The sequence below is a fragment of the Oryctolagus cuniculus genome, chromosome 4, assembly GCF_051225735.1.
Source record: "Oryctolagus cuniculus isolate XC-2025 breed Fujian yellow rabbit chromosome 4, ASM5122573v1, whole genome shotgun sequence".
NCBI classification, from domain to species: domain Eukaryota; kingdom Metazoa; phylum Chordata; class Mammalia; order Lagomorpha; family Leporidae; genus Oryctolagus; species Oryctolagus cuniculus.
In genome coordinates this window covers 122389106-122402860 of record NC_142870.1, presented here as the reverse complement: position 1 = coordinate 122402860, position 13755 = coordinate 122389106, and the positions used below count along the sequence as shown (strand labels likewise).

At 40.0% G+C, this 13755-nt stretch overlaps 1 protein-coding gene across 9 annotated transcripts in view; it reads left to right on the top strand.

The window, feature by feature from the left end:
• The window catches only part of RSRC1 (arginine and serine rich coiled-coil 1), a 447518-nt gene that overhangs the window by 315250 nt on the left and 118513 nt on the right, over nt 1-13755 (top strand). Inside the window, exon 7 of one of the 9 annotated variants that reach the window (XM_089332162.1) lies at nt 6214-6550. The exons of 7 other annotated variants lie outside the window; for them this stretch is intronic. In XM_089332162.1, coding sequence (XP_089188288.1) covers nt 6214-6242 — 29 coding nt within the window. In that variant the 3' untranslated portion in view covers nt 6243-6550. Of the gene's footprint in view, nt 1-6213; nt 6551-13755 lie in introns of those variants that run through there. One more of the 9 variants, XM_089332161.1, reaches the window with a different exon arrangement.

Genomic DNA, 13755 nt, shown 5'->3' with positions numbered 1-13755 from the left:
ACTGGCTTATTTCACTAAGTATGATGTTTTCCAGATTCCTCCATTTTGTTGCAGATGACCAGGTTTCATCTTTTTTAACCACTGTGTAGTATTCCATAGTGTACATATCCCATAATTTCTTTATCCAGTCTTCAGCTGACGGCCATTTAGGTTGATTTCACGTCTTTAGCTATTGTGGATTGAGCTGCAATAAACATGGGGGTACAGATAACTCTTTCATATGCTGGTTTCATTTCTCTTGGATAAATTCCCAGGAGTGGGATGGCTGGGTCATATGGTAGATCCATATTCAGATTTTTGAGGTATCTCCATACTGTCTTCTATAGTGGCTTTACCAGTTTACATTCCCATCAGCAGTGGATTAGGATACCTTTTTCCACATTCTTATTCCACATTCTCCTTCCACATTCTCACCAGCGTTAGCTGTTTTTTAAGTTGTGTATGAAAACCATTCTAACCAGGGTGAGGTGAAACCTCATTGTGTTTTTTTGTTTTTGTTTTTTAAAGATTTATTCATTCATTTGAAAGAGCTACACAGAGAGGAGAGACAGAGAGAGAGGTCTTCCATCTGCTGGTTCACTCCCCAATTGGCCACAATGGCCGGAGCTGCACAGATCCAAAGCTAGGAGCCAGGAGCTTCTTCCAGGTCTCCCACGTGGGTGCAGGGACCCAAGAATTTGGGCCATCTTCTACTGCTTTCCCAGGCTATAGCAGAGAGCAGGATTGTAAATGGAGCAGCTGGGACTCGAGCTGGTGCCCATATGGATGCTGACTGCAAGCAGCGGCTTTACCTGCTACATCACAGCACTGGCCCTGTACTTTTCTGCCATTAAAACAAAACATATAAACAAAACTTGACTTTTTAAAAATTTTATTTGCACTTTATTTGAAAGAAAATCAGGGAAAGATCTTTTATTAACTGGTCATTTCCCATATGTCTGCAACAATCAGGAGCCTTCAACTCAATCTAGGGCATCACACATAGGAGCAGGGCCACAAGTACTTAAGCCATTACCTGTTGCTCTCAGGGTGCACAAGAGCAGGAAGTTGCATTAGGTGTACTAAATGCTATTTAGGATCTGTTGTGCGTACATTAATTCAAGGTCCCAGATAAACATTTTGTTTGTGTCCATAAGCCTTGCTTTCTGTGTGCCTTATACTTTTATTAGGGTCCTCCTACTTGGTGCTAAACATCAGACCACTGCATTCTATTGATCTTTTTTTTTTTTAAGATTTATTTAATTATTATTTGAAAGTCAGAGTTACAAAGAGAGATGAGAGGCAGAGAGAGAGGTCTTCCACCTGATGGTTCACTCCCCATTTGGCTGCAATGGCCAGAGCTGTGCCAATCCAAAGCCAGGAGCCAGGATCTTCCTCCGGGTCTCCCATGTGGGTGCAGGGGCCCATGGACTTGGGCCATCTTCTACTGCTTTCCCAGGCCATAGCAGAGAGCTGGATTGGAAGAGGAGCAGCCAGGACTAGAACAGGCACCCAACCCACTGCACAGCACCGGCCCCTCCTATTGAACTTTAAATCTACGTACTGAAAAATTTCAAGGCAACACAGCAAAGGAGCTGAGATTGTAGCCCAAGCATTCTGATATGGAATGGGGGAATGCCAAGCAGGGTCATAACTGCTGTGCCAAACGTTGCCCACTCTGTCCACATTTTTTAAAAAATTTAGTTTTTGAAAGTCAGAGTTTGGGGCAGTGTTGCAGAGTACCAGATAAAGCCACAGCCTGCAACACTGACTTCCTATATGGGCACTGGTTCGAGTTCCAGCTGTTCCACTTCCAATCCAGGATCCCTGTTAATGCACCTGGGAAAGTAGCGGAAGACTGTCCAAGTGATTGGACCCCTACATCCACATGAGAGGCCCCGAAGAATCTTTTGACTGAGCCCGTACCATTGCAGCCATTTGGAGAGTGAACCAGCAAATGAAAGATCGATCTCTCTCTCTGTCTCTCTCTCTCTCACTGTAACCCTGACTTTCAAATAAATAAAACAAATCTTTAAAACAATTAAAAAAAACTTATAAAAATTGCATTTACAATGAGGGAGAGACAGAGAAATAGAGATCTTCTGTCCACTGGTTCACTTCCAAAATGGCTGCAACAGCTGGAACTAGGCTAGGTTGAATCACAGAGCCAGAAGTTTCATATGGATCTGCCATATGGGTGCAGGTCCCAAGGACTTGGGCCATCTTCTGCTGCCTTCCCAGGTGCACTAGCAGGGAAAGTAGATCAAAAGTGGAGTATCCAGGACTTGAACCAGCACCAATATGGGATGCCAGCAAGCAAGCATTGGCTTTACCCATTATGCCACAGTGCATTCCCCCCCAACCCTATACTGTCCACTTTTAAGTACTACTGTCAACAGCTAGTTTATTATTGATTCCATGCAAGTGATCTCACATGGATAGATTCAAAATACAGTTTACCCTGCCTTTACAACAAATAATCTAAGCTTTTAATCAAGGGAGTTTTTAAGGAGACATTACTACTTCTCAATGAGAAAGGGGTTTAAGATTTTTGACATTCAAGGCTATTTTGCCATTTCTAAAGAGCTGAAAGAAAAGTAAGCATTGTAGACATCAACTAACATCTGTACCTTGGCATTTTTTAAATGGCTGCATATATGATTTATCTTGGAATCAGTCAACTCAAAAAAGTTCTTAATTATTTGAGGAACATAGAAAACAAAGAGGTCTCATCTTCTGTTACACTCCCCAAATGTCTGCAGTAGCCAAGATTTGGCCAGGCTGAAGCTGGGAGCCAGGAGTGCAATCCAGCTTTCTCACGTGAGTGGACCCAAGTTCTTGAAGCAACATCTGCTGTCTCCCATCAGTAGCAGGAACCTGAAATCCAGACCTGTATATGGTACTCAAATCCAAGTACCTTGATATGGGATGTAGATGACCCAACTGGCATCTTAACCATTAGGCCAAATGCCTGTCCCTCAACATAGAATTATAAAATTTTGCTTACTAACTATGTGTTGAAAATTTACTCCTATATACTCATGGAATTAACTTTGGTCATGAGTTAATAATTGTATTACAAATATCTCCAAATTGCATCAGCTGTGTTTTGGAAAAATTTTACCAATTGTTTGAAAGTAATTGCTATCAATATAAATATAGGAGTGAGGGAAACATTTTATATATAGACCTTTACAAATATTTCTCCATGTACTGATGAGAAGAATGTAAATTCTTTAAGTGTAGTATGAAAAATTCAGTAGATATCTGTCAGATCCATTTGGTCTATAGTGTTGATTAAGTTTGCTGTCTCCTTGTTGATCTTCTGTCCTGCTGATCTGTCTATTTCTGAAAGTGGAGTATTGAAGTCCCCCAATACTATTGTATTGGAGTCTAAGTCTCCCTTTAAGCCCCTTAACATATCTTTTAAATAAACTGGTGCCCTGTAATTAGGTGCATATACATTTATAATAGTTACATCTTCCCGTTGAATTGATCCCTTATTCATTATATAGTACCCCTTTTTGTCTCTCTTAACAGTTTTTGTGTTAAAGTTTATTTTATCTGATATTAAGATGGCTATGCCAGCTCTTTTTTGGTTTCTGTTGGCATGGAATATCTTTTTCCAGCCTTTCACTTTCAGACTGCATGCATCTTTGTTGGAAAGATGTGTTTCTTATAAGCAGCAAATGGGTTTTGTTTTTTAATCCATTCAGCCAGTCTGTGTCTTTAAAGTGGAGAGTTGAAGCCATTAACATTCAATGTGACTATTGATAAGTAGTGACTTTGCCCTGCCATTTTCCCAAAGATATTTCTAATATATGCTTTGAACTTCCTGTGATCTTTTACTGGGAGGTTTTCTTCCTTTACCTTCTTTCGTATTGATGGCTGTGTTTCTGTGTATAACACATCTTTAAGCATCTTTTGCAGGACTGGACAAGTGGCAACAAATTCTTTCAATTTCTGTTTGCTATGAAAGGTCTTTATTTCACCTACATTCACAAATGAGAGCTTTGTAGGATGTAATATTCTGGGCTGGCAGTTTTTTTCTCTTAGTACCTGGGCTATATCTCGCCATTGCCTCCTAGCCTGTAGAGTTGCTGATTAGAAGTCTGCTGTGAGTCTAATTGGAGATCCTCTGATCTGACGTTTCTCTCTTGTACATTTTAGCATCTTTTCTTTATGTTTCACTGTGTTGAGTTTGATTACAACCTGTCGTGGTGAGGATCTCTTTTGGTCATGTTTACTGGGGATTCTGTGTACTTCCTGTACTTGGATATTTCTGTCCTTCTCCAAACCCAGGAAGTTTTCTGCTAGTATCTCATTAGAAAGGCCTTCTAATCCTTTCTCTCTCTCCATGCCTTTAGGAACTCCTAGAACACAAATGTTGGGTTTTTTTAATAGCATCCTGTAGATTCCCAACGATATTTTTTTAGATTTCTAATTTCCTCTTCCTCTCTTTGGTTTGACTGTATACTTCTAAGTCCGATATTCTCTCTTCTGCTTCACTGACTCTGTTTTTAAGGCTCTCAAAATCAGTTGTCCTTTTATTTTTTTATTGAATTCTTCATTTCATTTTGATTTCTCTTCACTATCACTATTTCATGTTCTACTAGTTTCTTCATTTTGATTCCTCCTAAAGATTTCATTTTCACGAGAGATATTTTCTGTCCTGTCCAGTATGGATTTCTGTAGTTCATGAATTTGTTTTTGAAAACTTCTATCAACAGTAGACTGGATAAAGAAATTATGGGATATGTACTCTATAGAATACTATATAGCAGTAAAAGATGAAATCTGGTCATTTGCAACAAAATGGAGGAATCTGGAAAACATCATGCTGAGTGAATTAAGCCAGTCCCAAAGGCACAAATATCATAGGTTCTCCCTGATCGGTGACAACTAACCAAGCACCAAAAAGGAAACCTGTTGAAGTGAAATGGACACTATGAGAAACAATGATTTGATCAGCCCTTGTCCTGACTATCAAGGAACAACTTAATACCTTATCCCTTTTAGTATTTTTTTTGTTCTACTTAATACCATGGGTTGAACTCTTTAATTAATACACGATTATTCTTAAGTGTTTAAATTTAACTGAAAAGTGATCCCTGTTAAATATAAGAGTGGGGATAAGAGAGGGAGGAGATTTATAGTTCGGCACATGCTCAATGGGACTTGCCCCAAACGGTTGACTTAGAAACGTGCCAGGGAATTCCAATTCAATCCCATCAAGGTGGCATGTACCAATGCCATCTCACTAGTCAAAATGATCAGTTTCAGTCCATAATTGATCATAATAATAGGATTAAGTGTCAAAGGGATCACATAAATAAGAATAGTGTCTGCTAATACTGATAGAATTACAAAGGAGAGAACAATACAACATGGGAAGCAGGATACACAGCAGACTCATAGAATGGCAGATGTCCTAAGCAGCACTCTGGCCTCAGAATCAGCCCTTAAGGCATTAGTATCTGGCTGAAAAGCCCATGAGAGTTTTTCAGGCATGGAAAGCCAAGACACTACGGCACCACAAAAAAAAAAAAAAATGATCTAAATGAAAGATCTCTGTGAGTGAGATCCCATCAGAAAGAACAGGCATTCAAAGAAGGAGGTCCCTTTCTCTGAAGGGAGGAGAGAACTTCCACTTTGACTATGAGCTTGTCTAAATAAGATCGGAGTCAGTGAACTCAAAAGGCTTCCATAGCCTTGGCAACTCATGACAAGAGCCTCAGGTGATTACTGACACCATAAACAAGAGTGTCAGTTGTTAAATCAACAACAGGAGTCACTGTGCAGTTACTTCCCATGTAGGATCTCTGTCATTAATGTGTTGTATTATGTGAATTAATGGTATAATTAGTACTCAAACAGTACTTTACTCTTTGTGTTTCTGTGTGGGTGCAAACTGTTGAAATCTTTACTTAGTTTATACTAAATTAATCTTCTGTATATAAAGATAATTGAAAATGAATCTTGATGTGAATGGGATGAGAGAGGGAGTGGGGGATGGGATGGTTGTGGGTGGGAGGGAGGTTATGGGGGGAAAAAGCCACTGTAACCCAAAAGCTATACTTTGGAAATTTATATTTATTGAATAAAAGTTAAAAAAAAAAAAGAAATAGGTTTTCGGGGCCAGCATTGTGGAATAGTGGGTAAAGCCGCTGCCTGCAATGCCAGTATCCCATATGGGTGCCATTTCAAGTCCTGGTTGCTCTACTTCTGATCCAGCTCTCTGCTGTGGCCTGCAAAAGCAGTAGAAGTTGGCCCAAGTGCTTGGGCCCCTGCACCCACGTGGGAGACCCATAAGAAGCTCCTGGCTCCTGGCTTCTGATCAGCACAGCTCCAGCCATTGCAGCCTATTAGGAAGTAAACCAGCGGATGGAAGACCTCTCTCTCTCTCTCTCTCTGCCTCTCCTTCTCTCTCTGTGTAACTCTTTCAAATAAATAAAATAAATATTTTTTAAAAAAGTTCTATATGCCTACAACTGTGTTTCATAAAGCACAATGTAAAAATCATTCATAATGCCAATAAAAGTATAAAATAAACTTTATTGATCAATTAAAATATTTTGAGCACTTACTATATACACACAACTTTATTAGATGCCAGGAGACAATCAGGAGCCTATCATTATGGATCTTAGATTCTTCTAGAGAAAAACAAACAGGAGATAGTTATTTGTATAGCCAACAATTTAACAGTAGAGTAATAGAATATATGACAAACTAGCTAAAGAATTCATTGTTTTTCTTCTCAAATTTTAAGTTCAGTTTGCATGGAACAAAGGAGCTTTCCCCAAGATGTGACATTTTTGGTGTTAGAATCAGGAAAATCCCAGGTAAAATGGGAACAAATTGGTCACAGTTAGATCTTGGTACATTTCCAGAACAAAACCATTGCGGATTGACCCTTAAGGAATAAGATGATTGAGAATGCCCTGCATAAAGCTGCTAAGTTAGATTAGGAATAGGTGATGTGTGGTGTTGTAAGCCCTGCTAACTTTTTAGGGTATTTGCTTTTCATCCTAAGTGAAAAGCTGTCATAGGTTGTGGTGTAGATAGAAGTTATTCTTTGAAGATCCATCTGCCTTAGTGAGAATAATGGATTTGCTGGCAATGGTAAATATTATGAACCACAGATGGCAGAGTTAACAGGTTATTTTGCATTTTTTTCTTAAAATGAAAAAAATCAAAAGGTACTAAAATTACTGTCAGTTACTAAACTTATTTTATTTTTTTTTTGACAGGCAGGGTGGACAGTGAGAGAGAGAGACAGAGAGAAAGGTCTTCCTTTGCTGTTGGTTCACCCTCCAATGGCCGCCGCGGTTGGCGCACTGCGCTGATCCGATGGCAGGAGCCAGGTACTTATTCTGGTCTCCCATGGGGTGCAGGGCCCAAGCACTTGGGCCATCCTCCACTGCACTCCCTGGCCACAGCAGAGAGCTGGCTTGGAAGAGGGGCAACTGGGACAGAATTTGGTGCCCCGACCGGGACTAGAACCTGGGGTGCTGGCACCACAAGGCGGAGGATTAGCCTAGTGAGCCGCGGCGCCGGCTACTAAACTTATTAATTACTGAAAAAGACAATTGAGTGTTTACTCTGTGGTTCAGACTTTTTTTCCTTTTCTGATGGGGTGTTTATGTGTATGCATCTACATGTGTATATGTGTGTATTTTTGGTTTTCATCAAAATTCATTTTATATGGGACTTCTGCATCCAGTATCGGAGTCCTTAGGTTTAAGTCTTAGCTCTGTTTCCAATTCCACCTTCCTGCTGATACCCATACTGAGAGGCAACAGGTAATGGCTATAGTAACCCGTCACCCGTGTGGGAGACCTGGATTGAGTTCTCAGTTTTGACTTATGCTTGGCCCAGCTCTGATTGTTGTGGACGTTAGGGGGATGAACCAGCAGATGAAAGATCTGTGTGTGTGTGTGTCTTCCTGCCTCTCTGCCTTTGAAGTAAATGAAAATAAATAACTAAATAGGTTTTTTGAAATGCAAACTATGTGTGAAGAAGCTTCAGTTTTTCAATTATTAACTTTAAAGTCCAAAAAATAAAATCATCTTGAAGAGCAGGTTGCTAATGATATGCAAGAGAAAGAGAAAGGATAAGGATTTATCCTACCAGATAGTAAAAGTTTGTATAAAAGTTACAGGAATTAAAATGATGTCATCAACAGAAAGTGATAGATAGTCCCTAAACCCTTAGAGACTTAAAAAAAAAAAAAGTTCAGCCGGCGCCGTGGCTCAATAGGCTAATCCTCCACCTTGCGGCGCCGGCACACCGGGTTCTAGTCCCGGTTGGGGCGCCGGATTCTGTCCCGGTTGCCACAATTCCAGGCCAGCTCTCTGTTATGGCCAGGGAGTGCAGTGGAGGATGGCCCAGGTGCTTGGGCCCTGCACCCCATGGGAGACCAGGAAAAGCACCTGGATCCTGGCTCCTGCCATCGGATCAGCGCGGTGCGCCGGCTGCAGCGGCGGCCATTGGAGGGTGAACCAACGGCAAAGGAAGACCTTTCCCTCTCTGTCTCTCTCTCTCACTGTCCACTCTGCCTGTCAAAAAAAAAAAAAAAAAAGTTCATAGAACAGAATTAGAAGTTCTATTTGGTCCTCCAGATTTTTTTAAATCTGTGCTTAGCATTTCCATAATATGTATTTTCTGTGAACTTTTTTAATACCCTGTGTGTGCATATGTGTGTTGTGTATGCACACACTTGTAAAAAAGTACCATTTCCGACCAACTGAATTGTCAAAATTAAGAAGTCCAACAGTACCAAATGATAGCAAGAATATGGAGGTAGGCATCATGAAATATCAGCAGCTATTATTTTAAATGGTACTATATTCTCTATATCTTTAGTCTTCTTGTCCTTTTTTAAAATTTACCCATTTATTTGAAAGGCAGAGAGAGAGGGAGAGACAAAGAAAGATTTTCCATCCATTCCTTAAATGTCCGCAACAGCCAAGGTTAGGCCAGCCCAAAGCTAGGAGGTTCTTCTGGGTCTTCCACTTGGGTGCAGGAGCCATCTTCTGCTGCCTTCCTAGGCACATCAGCAGGGAGCAGGATCAGAAGTGGAGCAGCCAGGACTAAAACCAGCACTCAGATGGGATACTGGTATCGCAGGCAGAGGCTTAGCCCACTATGCCACAATGACAGTCCCTGTTTTTAGTATGTTTAAAATATTTCATTAATTAATCCTTTTTGATAAAAAGGTCTAGTGAATTTTTTTTTTGACAGGCAGAGTTAGACAGTGAGAGAGAGAGACAGAGAGAAAAGTCTTCCTTCCATTGGTTCACCCCCCAAATGGCTGCTATGGCTGGCGCACAGCGCCGATCCAAAGCCATGAGCCAGGTGCTTCCTCCTGGTCTCCCATGCAGGTGCAAAGCCCAAGAATTTGGGCCATCTTCCACTGCACTCCCAGGCCACAGCAGAGAGCTGGACTGGAAGAGGAGCAACAGGGACAGAATCCAGCGCCCCAGCTGGGACTAGAACCTGGAGTACTGGAGCCTCAGGTGGAAGATTAGCCTAGTGAGCCGCGGTGCCGCCCATGAATTTATTATTTTGAAAGATTTATTTATTTGAAAAGTAGAATGATGGGGGACATACACACACATACACACACACACACAGTGAAGAAGGAATAGAGTGAGAGAGAGATAACTTTCCTTCCTGGGTCACTTTTCAAATGGTGACAAGCACTGACATCCCAAGCTGTTGCTTACCCCAGTACACCACAGTGCCTGACCCAGATCCAGTAAATCCAGTGGTGTCAAAATGACTGAAAAGTAGTTTTGGTTGAGTAGTAAAGTTGGAAGCCATACTGGAGTGGACTGAGGAATTAATGAGTATCATAACAGCAATACAGTATATATATCTTCCTCAAAAACTTTGTTTTTAAAGAGAGGAGATGATATTTGAAAATCTGGTAGAATTCAAAAGTGTACCCATCTGGTCCTGAACTTTTCCTTGTTGGGAGGGTCTTAATTACTGATTCAACCTCCATCTTGATCATTACTCTGTTTTGATTTTGTTTGTCTTCATGATTCAGTTTTGGTAGATTGTATATTTACAGGAATCCATCAGTTTCTTCTAGATTTTCCAATTTGTTAGCATGTAGCTGTTTGTAATAATTCCTGATGATTGTTTTTATTTCCATGATATCTGTTGGTATATTTCCTTTTTTTACCTTTGATTTTATTAATCTGGGTCTTTTCACTTTTTTTTATTTGATTCCTTTCTAATTTCTTGATGTGGACACCAATTGCTGTAAACTTCTCTCTTAACACTGCTTTTGATGTATCCCATAAGTTTTGATAGATTGTATTGTCATCTGCATTCATTTCCAGAAATTTTTTAATTTTCCTTTTGAAATCTTCTATGATTCACTGTTCATTTGGCTGGGATTTGCTTTATGAACTAGCTTTTGATTTATCCTCTTCCCCATTTTCCCCCTCTCCTTCCTCCTTCTCTACTTTTCTCAGTGAGAAATTTCCAAAGATTTGTCTTTTAGCTCAAATAGTCTTTCTTCTGCCTCATGAAGTCTGTTATTAAGGTGTTCCACAATATTTTTTATTTGACATACTGAATTCTTCATTTCTAATATTTTGGTTTGGTTTCTCTTAAAAATCTCAATCTCATGAGAGAATTTTTCTTCCATCCCATGTATGGATTTCTGTAACTCATGAATTTGTTTCTCATTGCTTCTGAGTAATCCTATAATTAAACTTTTAATTCATTTTCAGGCATTTCATCCATCTCTTCATCTTTACATTCTAATATTGAAGTGTTGTATTCCTTTGGGGAAGTCATGTTGTCTTCTTTATTCTTGTTTTTTGAACTTCTTCATTTATTTTTAAGGCATTTTTGGAATTACATGTTGATTTTCTCCTCTGATGGATTTTGTCTTTGAACTATGCCTCTCTGGCTTAGTGGAGTGTCTGCTTTTTCAGTGAATACCCAGAGACATGTGCTAGGGAGCTCTAGTGTGCCTAGGGAGCTCTGTCAGTGCTCCAAGTTGGGGACAGTATCCAGGATGACACCCAAGTTGGGCATTGTAAATCTGTCAGCAGGAAGGCAGGTATGATTATGTGTTTTGGTGTAATCATGCCTTGTCTCCTGTCTTCCGAGGTTACCAGTGCCTGGGGTTAGCCCACAGTGGATGCAACACTCACCCATGCTTCACTTGAATTGCACAAAGGATCTGTACAGTCCTCAGGTGAACATGAATCCCACTACCCTAGGCAATCAGGGAGCTCTGAGCCTTTGGCAGCACACAAAGTGATTGCCTAGAGACTCAGCTACACTCTGTGCCCTATCATACAATCACAAAGTTCCCACAGTCTCATCACATAAGACTCCCACAGTCACAGAATGCAGAGAATCCACTCTAGCTTGCTTGCATTTCCCATCCACGGAGAGGCAGAGGTGTTCCCAGAGCCAGCTGCCTGTGAGTGCTCCAGTTCTTCTCAAGCTATTCAAAACAATTGAATGGGAGAAAATCCTCCCCAACTCCTCTTATGAGGCCAGAATCATCATAAGTCCTAAAATAGACAAAGATATAACAGTGAAAGAGTGCTGTAGACCAGTATCTGAACTGTAGATGTAAAAATCCTCAACAAAATATTAGCTAATTGAATCCAACAACACACCAGGAAGATCATTCACCTGGATCAAGTGGGATTTATCCCTGGTATGCAGAGATGGCTCATCATTCACAAATCAATAAATGTGATACATCACATTAACAAACTGAAGAACAAAAACCATATGATTATCTCAGTAGATGCAGAGAAAGCGTTTGTTAAAATGTGACACTCTACCATGATGAAAACCTTAAGCAAATTGGGTATAGAAAGAACATTCCTTAACATAATCAAGGCAATTTATGACAAACCCACAGTCAGCATCTTACTGAAGGGGGAAAAGTTGAAGGCATTTCCACTAAGATCCCATACCACACAAGGATGCCGCTCTTACCATTGCTATTGAATATAGCCCTCAAAGTTTTAGCCAGAGCCATTAGGGAAGAAAAAGAAATCAAAAAGATAAAAATTGGAAAGGAAGAAATCAAATTATTCCTATTTGTAGATGACATGATTCTATGTATAGGGGAACCAAAAGACTCCTCTAAGAGACTATTGAACTCATAAAAAAGTTTGATAAAGTGGCCGAATATAAAATTAGCACACAAAACCTCAGTAGCCTTTATGTACACAGTTAATACCATTCACAGTAGCTACAGAAAAAAAAATACGTTGGGATACATTTAAACAAGGAGGTGAAAGATCTCTACAATGAAAATTATAAAGCATTAAAGAAAGAAATAGTGGGGCTGGTGCTGTAGTGTAGTGGGTAAAGCCACTGCCTGCAGTGCCGGCATCCCATGTGGGCACCGGTTTGAGTCCCAGCTGCTCCACTTCTGATCCAGCTCTCTACTATAGCCTGAAAAAACAGTAGAAGATGGCCCAAGTCTTTGGGCCCCTGCACCCTTGTGGGAAACCCAGAGGAAACTTCTGGCTCCTGGCTTCTGATCAGCTCAGCTCCAGCCATTGTGGCCAACTGGGGAGTGAACCAGCAGATGGAAGACCTCTATCACTTTTTCCTTCTCTCTGCCTCTGCTCTCTCTGTGTAACTCTGATTTTCAAATAAATAAATAATTCTTTAAAAAAATAAGAAAGAATACTACAAGTCTGAAAAGGAAAAAATCTTCCATATCTGTCAATTGGAAAAATTAATATAATCAACATGTCCATACTACCAAAATCAATTTACAGATGCATGTGATCCCAATCAAAATACTAATGACATTCGTCTCAGATCTAGAAAAAATGGTGCCAAAATTCATATGGGAACACAAGAGACCCCGAATGGCCAATCTTATACAACAAAATAGCACAAAAACAAAGCCAGAGGTATCACAATGCCAGATTTCAAGACATATTATGGGGCAGTTATAATCAAAACAACGTGGTACTGGCACAAAAACAACATGTAGACCAATGGAACAGAATAGAAACTCCAGAAATCAATCCATGTGTCCACAACCAACTAATCTTTAACAAAGGAATGAAAATCAATCCCTGGAGCAAGGACAGTCTCTTCAGCAAATGGCGCTGGGAAAATCGGATCTGTGCTTGCAGAAGTATGAAACAAGACCCCTACCTTACACCTTATAGAAAAAAAATCAACTTAAAATGGATCAAGGATATAAATCTATGACCTGATACCATCAAATTACTAGAGGAAAACATTGGGGAAACTCTGCAGGACATTAGCATAGTCAAAGACTTCTTGGGAAAGACCCCAGAAGCACAGGCAAGTAAGCCAAAATAGACAAATGGAATTGCATCAAGCTGAGAAACTTCTGCACTGCAAAACAGCAAAGTGAAGAGGCCACATACAGAATGAGAAGATATTTGCAAACTGTGAAACTGATAAAAGATTTATATCCATAATCTATAAAGAGCTCAAGAAACACAACAGCAAAACAATCCAGTCAAGAAATTGGCAAAGGACTTGAACAGATATTTTTCAAAAGAGGAAATTCAAATGTTCAACAGACACATGAAAAAATGTTCAGTATGCTAGCCATCAGGGAAATGCACATCAAAACTACAATAAGATTTCATCTCACCTCACTTAGAATGGCTCTCATACAGAAATTAACAAACAATAAATGCTAACGTGGTTGTAAGGGAAAAGTTAGCCTGATCCAATGTTGATGTGAATGTAAACTAGTATAGCCATTGTGGAAAACAGTATATAGAT